Genomic DNA, 17,058 nt, shown 5'->3' on the forward strand with positions numbered 1-17,058 from the left:
GTTTAGGAGAATTAGTCTTTGTCATTCAGTGCAGAAATATAATGCTCACTATCAGTACAGAGATTTAAAAAAAATTGATTTTACGTGTTCCTGGTTTGGGGCATAACTGCATTGCTGATTGCTTCAGAGTATATGTCGAATTTAAGTTGCTTTGAGCTAAGAAAGTTCTGCTTATGGCAGGTTACTTTCCATTACTGATATTTTACTGTCCTCTAAATTAGTTCTGAGATACTAATTTCAGGGACCAGATACCCAATCCTGGAGCTACCATATCAGTTCCAAGCCCAGCTTCTGGCTTGGCCGTCTCTACTGGTATTTCTCTAAAGGAAATGTAAAAGGAGTATTACAGGAAAGTTGTAGTTGTTTCAGATGCTTCAGGAGAGTATAGATGATTCAAGGAAGGAGAAGGTGCAGTCACCTTTGAAGTTTTTTACATCCAAACATGTTTTTTCTGAGCTTTCTGCAGTTGGTTATTCAGGTGGTAACCATCCTAGTGCTAAGTTTAAGCTTTTATGGAGTGCAGAAAAAACCAATTTAATTTATAAGAATAAATAACAAGCAACATTGCTTTTACTTCTTTAGGATATCGCAGGCTCGAAACTGAATGGGAGATTTAACAAGCCCTTTCAGCCATCCTCTACAGTACCTGAGTGGCGAACAAAAGACAATGATCTTCGCCTCCTGCTGTCAAATGGAAGAATAATTAGGTATAAAGGATTGGTTGTCGATCACTTTTTTGTAGTCATTATGGTCTGAAGTATGGTAATTGTTAGTAAGATTTTTATTTGTGGAGCTCTGAATTCTTTTTACCAGTAAGATTCATATTAGGAGTATAGAAGGAATGTCTGTGTCTGCTGTCCCCTAGTGGAGCCATGATTAAGGAGTGAAGAGGGGATTCTTTGCAGGTTCTTTTGTTACAGCATTTCATTCAGTTGCTTAGTTGGGTTTGTACTGAAGGGAATGCTTCAAAGTAGAAACAGTTTTTTATATCCATCTATTAGAGTGTTTCTCTTTAAAAATATTCTGGTGTTAAACTTCATATGTCTATGGAAACGATAGTTGTACAGGAAGTAAAATGGGAATAAGTACAATTTTGAACAAAGAGATGACCATAAGAGAATATTACTGTTGTATCTCAAGAGCATGTTGTAAATAATGGAAGGAAAACAATTGCTTCCATTTTCTAAGATTAATATGAATTTTTCTTTACTACTGAGACAGAGATGAGAGACGTCCATTTACAGATCGTAGTCTTTACACAGCAGACAGTGAAGATGAAGATGACAGGACAAGGTCGAAAAAGTCGACTGTTAAGGTAGAAGACCAGCCCTCAGGATTTGAAGGAGAAGGGAATGCAGATGGCCAGAAACCACTGAACAGTAAGATTGTCTTTAAGTCCTATCAGTTGAACATTCTGATGATCTAGAAAAGGGTCTAATGACTATTGGTCAGTCTGACTGAAATTTTACCAAAATATGAAGAGGATAAAGTAATAAATCAGAGGAGTAATACTAGAAGTTACACAAAACACTTGTCAAATATTATCTTTTTATGTTAGTGCCATCTTGAATACTGTGTACAGCATTTTTCAGAGTGGAGGTTTGGTTAGTGTTCTGGATGAGTATTTGTTACTTTTGGTCTGTTTTATAATATAAGACTGCTGATTTTTTTTTTTTTACCTAAACACACTTCAGTGTGAAAAGTTCATCACATCTTTCACTGTGTAGAATGAAGGATCATAACACGCAGCTAATTTTAAACCTATCTTATATTTCACTTTTTCTGTTCCATTTGATAATTACCTACTTGATCATAAAATTTTGTATGTTTTGATAATGAGTAGGTTGATTGCATACAAGCAATAAGACATAATTTAGCATTAATAAAGTCTTATACTTTTAACTTTTGCAAGACTGGGAAAGAATTTAGGTTATTTGTGAAAAACTTTAACCCTACTTTCCAGTGCTTTAAACCATCCTTCACTAGGAATTACTCTTTTTCAGTCTTTCTATAGCCTGAAACCTTCCTGCCAAGTGTTCAGCAGTGATGATCACACAGTGTATTAGTGAAGTATCAGTACTGAATGCCTGTTGTCAGTGCCTGTTTTTAATCGTACACTCAGTGTGCAGTGACAGATTGGTCCTTGACATAACTATTCAGCTCTCTTTTTAATTATAAAAGTCACATCCTTTCCACAGTAGAGCTTAGAAAGGCTCAAAGGGTATGTACTAGGAAACTGAAGTCAAGACTCCTCAAGAGACTTACAGTTTTCTGAGTTTCCTGCACAACAGTTCATAACAACATTTGAGTCCACTGTCGGCCTGCATAAAATATGTAATTATTTTCATTAACAAAGCAAATTATAATCCCTCTTTACTATGCTTCCAAATGTTGCAGAGGACAGTATTAAGAAACCTGTATGTGAAAGAGATCTCTCTTGGGTACTCATGAAACAACAAGGCAAACAGTTTGTTGAGTGAGGCTTACTGTGGTGTTTTTCCACTTCCAAAAGCAGACTAAGTAAATTAAAGTAAATTTTGCACTTGAATCAAAGATTAAATCATACAGAGAAAGGGTAGATTTTCTTCAAAATTGTTGCTCTTATTTGATACAGAATGAATATGGGAATCCAAATGTAAGAAATGTACTTACAACTAGAAGTGAATGTTGAGATTGTTCTTCCAGAAATTGAGTACTTGGGACTACCACTAATATTTTTAATTGAAGATTGAGAGTCTTCAAACTTCCTTATTAAAGATTACCTATGTTTGATTATTTTACCTTAACTGAGAGTCTAAAGAGTAAGAAAGGGGAAGGTATTGTCTGCAGAGAATTCCATAAAAGGAACTACCTGTTTCTATAACAGTTTCCAACTTCCATTGTGCTTACTGGGATTAAGGCCAAGAGGCACTGTCCACAGACAGATTCCTTTAAACAGATCAAGCTCTACAGAGCTTTGTGTGTCATGCCAAGATCCTGGTTTTAAATGGTGACCCAGTGTTATCAGAGAGACAAAGATCAAGTGCTGTGCTTAATAGAGCAAGATACTTTGTGTGGATGAAGGGAAGGTGATTTAAAATGTTTCTTTAAATTCACAGTAGCTTAGCCTGATCTTAGAGATAATGACTCCTGCCATTCACCTGATTTCTGGAGTATTCCTTCCAGTCTCTGGAAGCATACAGAACCATAACTTTTCTTGGAAAAGGCAGTAGTCTAAAGGAAAATTCTTTGAGCTATAAAATGATGTTTTCTGTATCGTGCATGCTGTTGCTTATCCTAGAATTTGTTTGCCTTTTTGAAATGAGCCAAAGGCTTGAGTTATCATCAGAAATTCCTTGGGTTGTTTTGAGCTGCAGTGATTTAAAATATTAATTTTATTGTCATATGTTAAGCATTACTTTATTTAGCTTGAATTCATATATAATGATGTTGCTCATTTAATGTGTTTAGATATTCCTCTTTCTAACACTTTCTGAAGTTTAATTAGTCTTCTCTAGCTTTTGGTACCAGCTGTTCATTTTATTCACTTTCTGATAACAAGTCTCATGTTTAGCTTTCTTCTGAATCTAAAAATAATTACCATTATGCAGTGTTTAGAAATTAATAATACCCTTGAAATATATTCGATGCCTATTTGTGAGCTTTACCACAGTTTTCAATAGGAGCAAAACCCTATCAGAACTGCAGTGTATATATGGTTACAGATACATCCTCTATTCTTGCATAATTAGAGTTAGGAAGAATTGTGTATTGTTTATGTAGTTTCATGTAAAACTATGCTGAAAGCAAACCAACATTGCAACTTTTCTTGTGTTCATTCATTCAGCATAGTTTTGTATGAAACTGTAAGTACTTGAAAAGTGATGTTGCTTTCTTTAGCTACTACTTTCTTGACATATATTCATAAATTTTTTTATTCTATTTGGCTTTTCTCAAAAAAACTTCTTCTACTTAAACTGCATATTGTCATCTTCAACAAATTTGTACTTAATCAAGATTTTTGCCAGCATCTTTGACACAGGTACACATGCAGCTCACTGGCCTCGAGCTGTGGATTCCAAACACTTATAGAAATGTGTTTCCTACTTGTGGTTCTTTGAGATGTATGCTGTCTCTTAAGAGTACAGGTTTATGAGAACTGCTCAGCTGCTTCATGTTTTGAGTTCTTTCAGCACTTAAAGTAAACCATGTGGACTAGTTAGCTGCTTTGATTGATTGCTTTGTCATATTGCAAGTGTTTTTGATGTCTATTTTGACACCTGATTCTCTTATTAGTTCTTTACCTTAGTACTAGCATAAAGCAAGTCTAAGGTTGGTATTTCCTCATCTTCCTTTTCAGGTCATTCTGTGATAAAGACAATGCAAGTATCATCACAGTAATACTTTAATATTTAACAGGTCTGCATTTTAACCCTGATTGGCAGCTATGCCAGTAATGGCAGAATATGCCAGTAAATTGTGACATGGAAGTAAAATTGCAAGTAATGCAATTTTTTTACCTTTAAATCATTTAATATCCTTTGACTTCCATGTTTAGTGTTTCTTTATAACTGCTTTTGTTTTTAAACAGGGAAATCCCAGGTTGAGAGAGCGTAAGGCAAAGTAATATTGAACATTATTTCTGATTAATGTTTTTTGAGAGCCACTTCTCTGACTCCACCCTATACACAAAAGCAGAAATTGCCCAAGGTGCCATCTGTGAAGTATGTGCTCTATGGGAGAGAAAAAAATATATGCTTCTTCTGCACCTGATGTATCTTCCTGTCTTCATCCAATCAATTGCTTGAGGAGTCTATTGGTCAGCAGTAGGCAATTCATTATAGTTCTAAGCAGAATTGTCTTGTGAACCAGATCAGTGTGTGGATGTGCTTTTGTTTGCAGGCTGTTAGAAATTAAATATGTGTTTCTTGATTTTTACTTCCAAAATAATAGTTAAATATTATATGTAATAAATATTGGGTCTTATATTTTAATTTTTCTCTCTGCAGTGTTCTTTGAAAGTGTGAAATCAGAACTCAGGAATGGATCCTCAGAGTACTCTGATATTTCTGATTCAGAAGAATCTGAGCCTGATTGCACTACACAGGTATAGCTAGAAAAAAAGTCACAAAAGTTAATGAAGCCATTAAATATAATTTTGCTCACACATTTCAAATTTGTATGGTCAAAGTTTGTGTTAAAACCACAATAACAAAGTATTTAGTTCTTGTTCAAGTTAATATGTCAGATTTAATGTTCTGCCTCATTTTTCATTTATTCTAGTGGTGAGAAAAATTATAAGGTATGCTATTTTGAGCCAAATTTTATGATCTCTATTGTCATTGAAGTGGGGTTGGCAGAGGATGAGCCCTGCTCTGGAACAAGCAGTCTGAGAAAAGTTAGAGTTGCTTTGTTTATTTATTTTGTAAAAAGCCCAAATTGTATCTTTTGAATTATAAGTATCTACCACACAAGTTTCATTTTAGTACATGATTAGTTGGAAACAATCTTACAGGTATTCAGTTTTTTTAAATAAGCTGAAGCAACTAAATCCTCTTCAGGTATTTTAGACTACTGGAAGCAAATGGGAATCTTCCATTTGAGTGTCTAGATTGTAGTGATTTCTTTAGAACTAAATGAAATATAAATGCAAACACGTGCATATTTGCAAGCATATATTTTAATACAATGTGCATATGCATATATAAATATTGTAATTATTTTTTTGTTTGCAAATTGTGCTCTGACTTAGTAATTTCAATTTTTATTAGTTAGCAGTAGGGTGGAGTGATTACTTCAGATTTTTGTTTCATGCTTCTGGAATACTAATGTTTTGGTCTTTCGTTCAATTTTCAGCCTATTATTAGACTTTATAAGAAGTCTTCAAATTCCTACTTTTTCCATAATGGTCAAGATCTTTTTTTGATATTTGTTGTCTTTCATCATTACTTTATCTAGATGTTGGAATAAATGATAGGAATCTTCATGATATGGCTTCTTCTGGTTTAAACTGCATTGTCAGCAACTTTGGCTCAGCAGGTTTCCTTTTCTAAGACACAGAATCATTAATTACTCAAATGTGATATATCTCATCTTCCCAGGAGAATGTAGCCAGTTTTGGACGACTTTGTAAATGAATGAATGTTTTATATTAATGCTATTTACTCTCTTAGTTCTTCCCATACTCTTCTGCTTTTTAATTTCTAATATCTAATGGAATAATTTTTCTGCATGTTTGAATTTATCTTTTGTAATGACATATCCAAAATGAACTCTCTCAGTAGCTCCTGTAAATCCTTTAATGTTGTTACATTGTGCTGAAGATGATCTTAGCAAAACAACGCCTTTATTATTAACATTGAATCATAGTTATAATTTAATTGCCCATTGGTGTCACTTTCTAAGCGTCAAAGATTAACAAGCTGCTCTTGTGAATGAAACTATTGAAACTATTGTATAAAAATATCCCTTGGTGATGCAATACACTTAATTCATGCCAGTTCCATTTTTGATGATAGTGGTGTCAGACTTGAAGGATCAGAACATATCCATGTTCCGATCTTCCACTTTCAACACTTTTTTATTGAGTGTCATGCATATTCCTTGGCTTGAAAAAAACACTGTGGTGTTCTCTGTACTTGTTGAAAATAGATTAGTCTGAATTACCAAGATGGAACATATGTATGGTAGCCCTTGCTTCATGTAAAGGCATATTGAGTCACATATGGTTGCTCCACCTTTGAGAAGCTCTTGCCTGTACAAGCTGTAATCTCAGCAGGAGCTGAAAAGCTCTTTCATTCATGAAATGAAGGCTGTCCCACTGTAAGAGAGACAACAGCTGTTGTGTCTCTGTTCCTGCTGTGCTCTGGATTTACCTGAGAGCTTCTGTCGTTCATTAGAGAGATGGTGCTGCTGCAAGTCAGATTTGTGAGAGCAGGAACCAGAAGCAGTTATTTGGGGCAGAATGTGTCCTGTTATATGTAACATGCATCAGTTCTGACTGCTGCTTGGAACCACACTTCTGCATTTTTTTCCTCTACCTTGAATTAGTGCTCTCTTGAAAGAGAATACAATGATTTGTATATGGTTTAATATTTGTGGTGGTTTGTAAGAACATGGATTTTGGAAACGCTTTTTATACTGGAACATGTCCTCACCAGTATTACAAAATTTGGATGTATAGCATCTCAGTTCCTTTTTTCAAATCAACTGCATTCTGAATACTATATATGTGAAAAAGTTAGACCTGAAAGCTTTTGAGTTAGTCACTTATAAAATAAGGTAGTGTCTCCATTTAGAGGGTCTGGTGACCATTCTGCATTGTTTCCTCTTGTTTCAGCAGAAGGATTCCTCCACAGAGGAGTCAGAAAGCTCAGGTGATGAAGAGAAGCAGGAAGTAACATCAAATTTCAAAGAGGAATCTAAGGTCATGAGAGACCTTTGTCAAAATACCCAGAAGCCATCCAGAAATGAAACTCCCAGTAAAAAGTAAGCACATTGTGGGCATTTTTTATAAACTGTTAGACCTTTTCACGTATATTTATTGTTCTACTTTATACCAATGTAAAACTCAGTCCTTCAGAGGATTCTGTTTTGAACTGCTTACTACTCCTTTATTTTTCTAGGGAATGTCCTACCTCGACAAGTACAGAAGAAGAAGCTATTCAGGGCATGCTTTCTATGGCAGGATTGCACTATACTACATGTTTACCAGGTCATACTCAAAGCACAGACTGCACAAATAAAAGAACCTCCCTTCAGGAACACAGAAGCTACGCCAGGAGTCGGCATAAAGACAGACAGCCATCTCAGAGCCACAAAACAATAGAATGTGGTAGGTATCTGAACTAATGACACTGTTGCTCTCTGCTTTTGGACAGAGTGCTCAGCATAAGCACTTAAATTTACATTTTTAGATTTGTAGTCTTTATATTAGTAGTTTTTAATCAGACTGACGTTTAAAGCTGTGTTCTTTGGTTTTGTTTGTTGTTGGTTTTTTCTAGTAAAAAATAAGTGTTACTTCTGAAAACTGGGACAAACTTAGCTTGTCATCAGAAAACCCCTTCTAAATATTTCCATCTAAAAGTTTTGTGGCATCCTTATAAGACTGGCAAAGTTTTGGCTTTGCCAAATGTAATCTCTTTCAGAAAAGACAGAACCTTCATGGTTGCAGCTTTCATAACAACTGTGTTGCTTAGATATCCTTAGGAATCTGCTTGGTGATTTTTCATGTGTCTTTGGAAGGCATATTTGGCTTTACTCCTGAAATTCTACTATGAATACAGTGCATTAAAAGAGGAGAATTCAGAGGTCATTTTTTTTGTCAGTGGCATTTTGATGTCTGTGGAAAGCAAACATCTGTTAAATGCATTTTGGGAATGCAAGACAGGAGAACATTAACACTAATCCCCTCAAAGGAATCAAAATCACTTATTGGAACAGAGAAAAAGTCATCATTTGTGAACATTCTTTGCTTGAGAGAGAAATGGAAGAGGATTATGGCTTTGCTGATGTGAAACAAATAGAACCCCACCAGCAAGCACAGTGCTGATTCAAAGAACTGATAGTATGTTGATATTTGTTTACCTAGATAACAGGAAAGCCTAATGTGATGTCATGGACTGTGTTCTGGTAACTGAAGCTCTAGGTCGTTCAAACCCACCAAATAAACAAACAAACAAACCTACAACCAGCAGGAAAAAAAATCCAACCCAAACCTAACCAGCAAACCACACAGACATATACAGTGTCTGTCCACCTTTGTAACTTCATGAAAGTCATAAGATTCAGGTTTCCAGATTACGTGATGGGTTGACTCAGGCCAGCAGCTAAGCACCCACACAGCCTTTTGTTCTCTCCCCCACTCACCACTGTGGAATGGGGAAGGGAGTAGAAATAGCAAAAGTGATAAGATTAATGGATTGATATAAAGACAATTTAGTAAATGAAGAAAGGAGAAAAGGAACAAGTGGTGTAAAGGCAGTCACTCACTACCTTCTTCAAGCAAACTGATGCTCAGTCAGTCTCTGGCCAGGGGCTGCCTTCGACTGCCTTTCCACAAGCCTCTTCCTCTACCCCAGTTGTTATTGCCAAGCATAACATTCTACGTCTATTCTGTGGTATGGAATATTCCTTTGGCCAATACAGGTCTGCTGTCCTGGCTATGTCCCTTCCCAATCTCTTGCCTACTCCTACCTTACTTATTGCAGTGAGCAAAGGAGCAAAGGAGAAAGTTGTGACACTGTGCAAGCACTACTCAGCAACAGTCAGAAGTTTGGTGTGTTATGAACATTGGCTCAGCCACAAATTTACAATACAGCATTATATGGACTGTTAGGAAAAAAATCTGTTCCAGTCAGAGCCACTACATGTGTCAAACTACACGGGTGAAGGTGAAACTGTGCTTTGTTAGCTAGCAGGTTTCATAAAACCTTTCAGTCTCTCCAAATGCAAGTTGAATTGGTGTCTTGGGATACCCTTAATTTTACAAGTTAACTGTATTGTAAATGTATTTTCAATGCAGACACTTCTTCTATAGGCCTATCAGCACAGTTCTTCCTTATATTGCACCTGAATAACACATCAGTGCTTAGAAAAAATACGGTCAATAATACCTGAAAACGAAATGTCCATCGTTCTATGAGCTTCTCAAGATACAAAGCCATGGTAGAAAACTGCAGTTTTAACAAAGAAAGTAGGCTGTCTTCAACATCAGGGCTTTGAAATTTGAACGATTATATTTGTTTGACCTTCTTACTGTGGTGTATTGATCCTTATTTAGGTTTATTTATGCTGTGAGGTTTTTTCCCCAATTTAGTGTGTAGAACCAAGCAGCTGTAAATTTTAATTTGTATTCAGGAAATATTTTCCATTGGGTTTTCCTTTCTTTCTTGTTTTGTTTTTAAAGTCACTCAAATGTATAATTACCTTTGTATTCTTAATTATTGATTTTAAAATTTAGGCTTGTTGAACTTCTCTTTAGGTAGGTCTGTGAAGGAAGAGGAAAGAGACTTGGGAACTTCAGCATGGACTAGACACCTAAATGAAGCTTCAAGGATTACCCCTCAGGTAAAGCAGTGCTTTAAACATTTTGAACTCATTTTTGTAGGAGAAGAGATCACGAAGGTGTAAGTACAGAAGGCACAGTAGACAGGTCTTTCCACACTGCATATCTGATGATAGATACTTCTGGTTCTGGTAGCTGGGTATTATATTTTTGTCATGCTTTTTTTCATTGTTGTTGTTTAGGTTTTTTTTGCTTTCAAATTCTCTTCTTTCTTACTGGCTAGTATGAAGATGTTCAGGGCAGTATCTTGAAAAATCAAAAATACTTTATTCAAAAAGCATGAATTTACATTCAGTCTAACTGGGGAAGCACTTTATTATTATTATTCCCAACCAGAGCTTAAGAACAAGTGTAATATGTTGATAGTATTTATAATAAAGATACTTGCTTAGGAAATTGGTACTGCCAAAATGATACAACCTTTCAACAGCCAACAGGTAGGAATATTCTTATTTTCTGATTTCCAGATGGAATCCAGCAAAGAATGATAGGTTGTGTTTCTGACAATCTGAACTTTTTTAGTATTTCTAAACTTGTCTGTATTAGAAGTATTAGAATAATTAATGAAATAGAACAAAGTTGCAAAATTGCAACTATTAAATAACACTGTGTTTTTAACTGCATGCTTTCTAGTGTTTGCTTGGTAAGAATATGTAACTACATGGTACTCGTTAATTCCCGATTTAGCATTTGTTGTCTTATCAGCTGAATATTGAAACTAGATTACCTGGTTACATATACATATATTATACATATTATACAGTGGTATATGTAATTAATCTGTAGTGTTGCCCTTAAATGCATATGGAAAAAATTGCACAGAGACTGTGTTGTATGTTATTTTTAAGAGGTATCTATGATGGAATCATAAAGTGTTCAGATACTAGTGGAACTAAAATATCTTTTCCAAAGACACAAATTAGAATTAGAAAAACTGGAGTGAACCTGTAGCCAGAAGGTACTAACCTCTACATTTTTTCTTCTCATTTCCATCCTAGGATGCAAATAAAACTCAAAAATATATCAAGAAAGAGGGTACATCAGAAGCCAATTATAAGGTTCAGGAAAACAGAAGCATAGTCCACAACAACAGCTTGAGTTTTCAGCATGGCAAATACACACGAGACTCCAGTCTAATTCAAGGAGAATGTCAGCTGAGTGATGGCAGCCTTAGCCCCGACAGGCCGTATGGTGAAACGTCCTTGTCTGTACCACTTCATCCAACAAAGAGGCCAGCATCAAACCCACCCCCTATCAGCAACCAGGCAACAAAAGGTAATGGTTATCTTCATCCTCTTGCCAGGGGAGGGGGAGAAAACGACTAGGAAAAGGAACTGGTAAACATCAAAAAGAGCTGTTAGATGCAGAAACTGAGTAAAGGACAGGATTAGACCTTGAGGAAAAATACAAAGTGAGCATACTGTGGACACTTAGATTTTGGCACAGAATGTGTGAAGGTGAATTAAGAGTGATCTAACTGGCTGTGTGGCCAGATGAAGCTTTCATAGTTGCAATTGCACAGGATATTTCTTATGAATGCATAAGGGGATTCTTATGAATCATTACAGGGAACAGACACAGCTATTCTCTGAAACACTGACCTGAATCAGATTTCCTTATCAAAATGAAGGTTTAAAAATTCTGACACTTCAGAAATAGTCTGATGAGCGTACTATTTAGTGTTCAGTTTCTAGTTTATATTCTATAACTTACTCAAGGGAATAACTTGTGTAAAATTCAGGAAGCTCAGTTTAAGTTCTCTCCTACTACACCCGCTGCCTGTTACAGACTAGAAAGGTCTGTAAATAATATAATCATTTTATTTATGAGAATGCTAGCCAGAGTTTAGGAAAAACGGTTCCTGGTTATTTTTCCAATTCTGATTCCCTGCTTGTTTGTTTGTTTTTGAAACTGATTTGGGTGAGAATTTTGCCTGCTTCAGCTTGAACGCTGCGTTTCATCGTTGTTCTACAACGACTAAAGCTTGTTCTGAAGTTCCTGATTGAAGCACTTGATTTCATTTTTCAGGCAAACGTCCAAAGAAAGGAATGGCAACTGCTAAACAGCGCCTTGGGAAGATCTTGAAGCTGAACCGGAATGGCCATGCACGCTTCTTTGTTTAATGTAGCTGCTACTTCTACTACTGCTGTCTTTCCTACACAGACCAGTACTGAGGTTGACAGAGCCTGGAGCTGCTGTTAGTCCTCTGCTTGAAGCAGACTTGCATGTACCATCTAAAACACTGCCTGATGAACAAAAACGAGAAAGAGAAAGAAAAAAAGAAAAAAAAAAACCACAAAAAAACCCAACCCAATGCTGCATTTTCACTGTGCCACACCTGCTCAGCAATAACCATACGGGAACGGGGAAATCTTCAGAGAGACATGGACTGTGAGAAATAGTCTCTCATCAGGGCTTGAATATCATTTGTTGCTGGTAGTTTCTGACCTAATTAATGAGGGGAAGATGATGAAGGTGGTTTATCAATAATTTATTTCTGATAGATTTTCACAACTTTTAAATTCATTTAAAAAAACTATTTATTTGGAAGACTTTTTCTGTGGGGGTTATTAATTTAGATTTAATAATGTGAAAGTTTTAAATTGTTTTGATAATGTGTGTTTGGTGCAGTGGAGAGCCACATTAATTGTGATTAGTCTGGACTCCTAAATTTGATATTCAGGTTATAGTCTTAAATAGGGGTGAGATGCATTAATAATTATTTTTTAAATTAAGGCATATGGAATCTTATTTTTTTTTTTCCTGCTTTTTGTAAGCTATTGGCTGGGCTTCTGTTGACTTGCAAGTTGCATATTCTCTGCAAGCTTGTTTATTTTTTGACCTGTCCTCTTTATTATCAGATTTATTTATTTAATGGACTAGAAGAGACTCCTAAAGACAGAAGAATCTTCTTATGTCAGTCTAGTAGCTAGCTTGTTTTAAACTGCACCTCTTTCCTCCAAAATTGAGTGCATACTACTCCTCCTGATGATCTCTCTGTGATGATTTTCTTCTGTGAAAAAGGTCCCTGAAATTGTATTTGTACAAGTTATTTAAGAGTTGGTACAAAGGAGGAAAACCCAATATATCTTTTTGGAGGAACGGGGACATCAGTTAGGATAAATGTTTCTTCAGAACAGTTACTCTGAAATAACTCATAAGATATACGTTGCAGTCATAAAATTTGGCATATTACTTAATGTAGCATGGAAGAAGCATTAAAATGTTATTATTGTTCTTTAAACACATTTTACTGAAGAGTCAGGAAAGCAGGAGAATGTGCGTTGCTTTCAAAGCTGGGTGAGACAGCCAATTAAAAGTCTTAACTGGTGCATATATAAGCATTTAAGTAGCTTACTGGTATCAGAATGATCATTTGTGTCAGGCTTCTTACAGAGCTGATAACAAATGCCCTTTCTGAATTATTGTAAATAATTTTGATTTAAAATTTGTATTTTTCTGTAATATAAAATTAAATATTTAACTTTTGAGGGACGGGGATGAAGGGGAATACCTTTACTTGATTCTGGAAAAAGGGCATTTTGTAGGGTCCAGCCAAAATGTAGACATTAATATGCTAGTGACAACTATGTTGTTGGTTTGTTAGGGGGTTTTTTGGTTATTAAGAGTAAAAATACTCCTGTGTCACTGTCCAAGTCATCAAATTGATTTAACTTTCCACACCAGTTTTTCCTTCCTCCATATTCTATACTGGAATAATTTTCTCTTGTTGTAGTTTAAGAGCAAAACTCAGTTTTACTTTCCAGAGTATTTGTGCAGAGTTATTTTTGTTTAGGCTAGATTATGAATGCCTGTAGAAATTTATGAAAATAGTTCTGATGTCAGGTGTTTTTAATTGTTGCAGGATCAAAACCAGTTAGCACTATCCTGTTTCTAAATGGAGAAGCATCAAAATATAATGCAACTGCAAGTAAGTCAGGTAGCTTTCACAGCTTTACTTCATCTAGAGCTTGAAAATTACAGGAGTGTTTTTTGCAGCCCAACTTTTACATTATATTGACTTGGCTTGTTTTGTGACTTGTATGGGTGACTTTTTTTACTTTTTTTTGTTGTTTGCTAATTAATGTTTCACAAAAGCATTTTTTCAGTCTTTTAAATTTTTTATTCTTGCTTAATTTAAAACAAGTTCTCAACCTCTATAATATTGGGAATGGAGGTAAAAAAGGATTTCTAAGAAGTAGAAGATAAGCTAAGAGGTACTCTAAGGGTGCTGAAAATTACTATAAGGAGTTGCGGTTCTCAGGTGCTATGATTTCCAGAAGGAAATAGTTAAAAGAGAATATTTTAACTATCTTCTAATACGTTCTCACCAAAGTCAGTCAAAGAAAGAAATTGTTGTCAATATTAGTTAAAATTATATATCCATATGAATTTTCTCTGTGTTTAAACTTGAGCAAATGCCTACCAGGCTTTGGAAGCTGTTTTAGCTTCAGCATATTGAACCAAACTGTTTCCTTCCTGCTAGCTGAACAATTTCTAATAATAGAAAATTCCAGTTTAGAGCAGCAATCAGATTCAGAGCGGAATGAAGAATGAGTTCTCTCTCCTTAAAGGCAGATTTTTATCTGAAGTAAAAGTATGCCAGAATAGAATCTGGAGTAAGGAATTTTAAAATATGGGGTATGCTTTCTTGTACATGTGACTGGCTTATACAGAGACTCTTTTTTGACCATCCACATTATTTATCTGTACCTTACTGTTGGAACATAGATATGGCTGGACCCATATATATTATTTCTTCTTGGTTTTATTCTTTCTTTTACTCTACTTTCTACCTTTTTCTTTCCAAGTGGCTCTCCACTGTCATGAATTTATGTAATAGTCTCTTCACAGGCTGTCAACAGGCAGAGGTTCATTCGCATTTTCTTCAGATAATCCATGCTTCCAGCAGAATTTAAATCTGATGTTCCACCTTAGAATAAGTAATTTAAGAGAAATTGCCATGATGAGCAGTATTAAAAAAAAAGAAAAAAAAAGAAAAAAAAAAGAAAAACAACAAAAGGGGAAAAAGAAGTCTCCTGGTAGCTTATGAAGAGGATGTGGTAACCTCACTTGTTTTGTGTACTTGTTTGTAGGGATATTTTTATTGTGTTCTAGATGAAATCACTTCTGCACCAATCTTTCTGTAGATGGACTGAACCTTGTGTTGTTGTAGTGGAGAGAAATACCCCAGTTTTCTTCCTTGCTGTCTCACTTGGAGTAGAAGAGGGAGGGAGTAGGGAACACTGGCTGGACGACAGAGAATCAAGCCAGCTGTGGTAGTTCGTTTTCAAGGATAATCTTCTTTGAAAAGTCAGGGAACTTGGATTTGGCATAATTTTTTTTTTTTTTTGTAGACAGAACAATAGGAAATGAAATATTGTAGGGGTTTTCCCAGTCTCTTAAGTTCTCATATTCCTACAATGGAAAAAAAAGAAACAAACAGGAAAATGGAAAGACCACCTAGAAACTATATCAAAGACTCTTCCAGCAACTTTCCCTTTTCTTCTCCTACTATACTTGCTAATAAACCCTGGCTACAGGGTAGCCTTTGTTGACCTCTGAGGTAGATTACCTATGCAACCTGTAATACTCTACATTAATTCATTCTTCAAGAGAATTTTGAAAGGGTTAGATGTTGAGAGTTAAAAGTGTTGTTTTCTGATCACATGGGAGGCTTTGGGGGTTTTGATTTTTATTTTTTTTGGTGGTTGAAGTGCTTGTGTTACCTTTGGTAGAGATGTAAGAGAACACAGTGTCATTATAACATTTTCCACGCTTCAGCTTTCCCTAGGCTTTGCTATAAGGCATAAGCTACTTTCATTCACAAGGCCATTAAGTTGTAAATGTTGAAAATTTTTGCAGGATTTCAAAGCCAGAGCTGATGAGAATCTGGCCAACCCCCTTTTTGGTAGTTGTGGAGACTAAGCAGAACTGAAACTAGAATGACCCGGTAACTAGTGCCCTATTTAGGCTCCACATGCCCACCTATCTCTTCATACTCCCACCATGACCCCAAATCTTGTGTCTTTCCAGAGAGTCATTCACGTAACACTTCCAGACCATTAAAAGCTGTTTATAGTTCTGGGGTTGAGTGATCCCAGAGCTACTCTTTCACAGAAGAAATACAAATGGAACCGAGGGCCTTACTATTTGTCGTTAAACAAGATTAAAAGCTGCAACATCCATTTTTCCAAAAAATAAACCCAACAAAAAAACCCCTGGTAACCCTCTTTGTGGGAGCCTATGAGTGATAAGTCATGCAGTGGATGGGAAATAAAAGTAGCACTGATAAGGAAATGCATATTCTTTGTAGGCTGCATTTCTGTTTGGAAAAAAAAGACTTTTTCTACTTTTAATATAAATTAAGCCATAAGAGTTTCATGCTGTGGGAAGGGAATGAAAGGGATCACTTTAAGAGATTATATTGATATGTATTGTCACTTCTGCTGGGAAATGTCTATTGCTGCCAATGCTTGGGTGAATTTTTTTTTTTTTTTTAAAAACATGGAATTTGAAAAAAAAAAGGGGCTAGTTCTTGGCTATATTTACTAGTTTTGTAGTAATGTTTTGCTGGCCCATTTGTCTTTTCCTCTCCTTTTTCTACTCTCATAGTCTAATTTCTATCTTTCCTTCTTAATGTTTCTGAAAATATTAGCTTGTCTGCTCAGTAGGGATCGGTGTATGTGTGTCTTCCTTTTTACAGAAACGCACTACTGTGTTAAGTATTTGGCTGGGAAATGGGATGCTGCAGCTTTAAGAGCATTTTTTTCAATTCATAACAGTATTTCCCATCCTCTTTTGCCTGCAGGCAGGGAAAGTGTATGTACAGTATTTATTTTGTTTTGATTTTACTTTAAATTTGTAAGTTTCTATAAGTAGTTCATATTGATTATTCTAGGGGAAGATAAGTGGCTTTGTTTAAATTTGTATTTGATATTCATAGTTTCCACTTTCTGTACTTTAAAATACTGAAATTAAAAAATTGTATTGCTTATGTTTTGATTTTAGCA

The 17,058-nt window shown here is 35.5% G+C and overlaps 1 protein-coding gene across 2 annotated transcripts in view; it reads left to right on the plus strand.

Annotated features, from left to right (window-relative positions):
• KDM7A (lysine demethylase 7A) overlaps positions 1 to 16,543 on the plus strand; it is a 66,031-nt gene extending 49,488 nt beyond the window's left edge. Inside the window, exons 13-20 of one of the 2 annotated variants that reach the window (XM_064654737.1) lie at positions 583 to 707; positions 1,222 to 1,379; positions 4,989 to 5,086; positions 7,319 to 7,467; positions 7,605 to 7,813; positions 9,962 to 10,047; positions 11,044 to 11,320; positions 12,074 to 16,543. In XM_064654737.1, the coding sequence (XP_064510807.1) occupies positions 583 to 707; positions 1,222 to 1,379; positions 4,989 to 5,086; positions 7,319 to 7,467; positions 7,605 to 7,813; positions 9,962 to 10,047; positions 11,044 to 11,320; positions 12,074 to 12,168 (1,197 nt within the window). In that variant the 3' untranslated portion in view covers positions 12,169 to 16,543. The remainder of the gene's footprint in view (positions 1 to 582; positions 708 to 1,221; positions 1,380 to 4,988; positions 5,087 to 7,318; positions 7,468 to 7,604; positions 7,814 to 9,961; positions 10,048 to 11,043; positions 11,321 to 12,073) is intronic. The other variant, XM_064654738.1, reaches the window with a different exon arrangement.
• Positions 16,544 to 17,058: the final 515 nt, after the last annotated feature.

The sequence above is a fragment of the Pseudopipra pipra genome, chromosome 5, assembly GCF_036250125.1.
Source record: "Pseudopipra pipra isolate bDixPip1 chromosome 5, bDixPip1.hap1, whole genome shotgun sequence".
Classification (NCBI taxonomy): domain Eukaryota; kingdom Metazoa; phylum Chordata; class Aves; order Passeriformes; family Pipridae; genus Pseudopipra; species Pseudopipra pipra.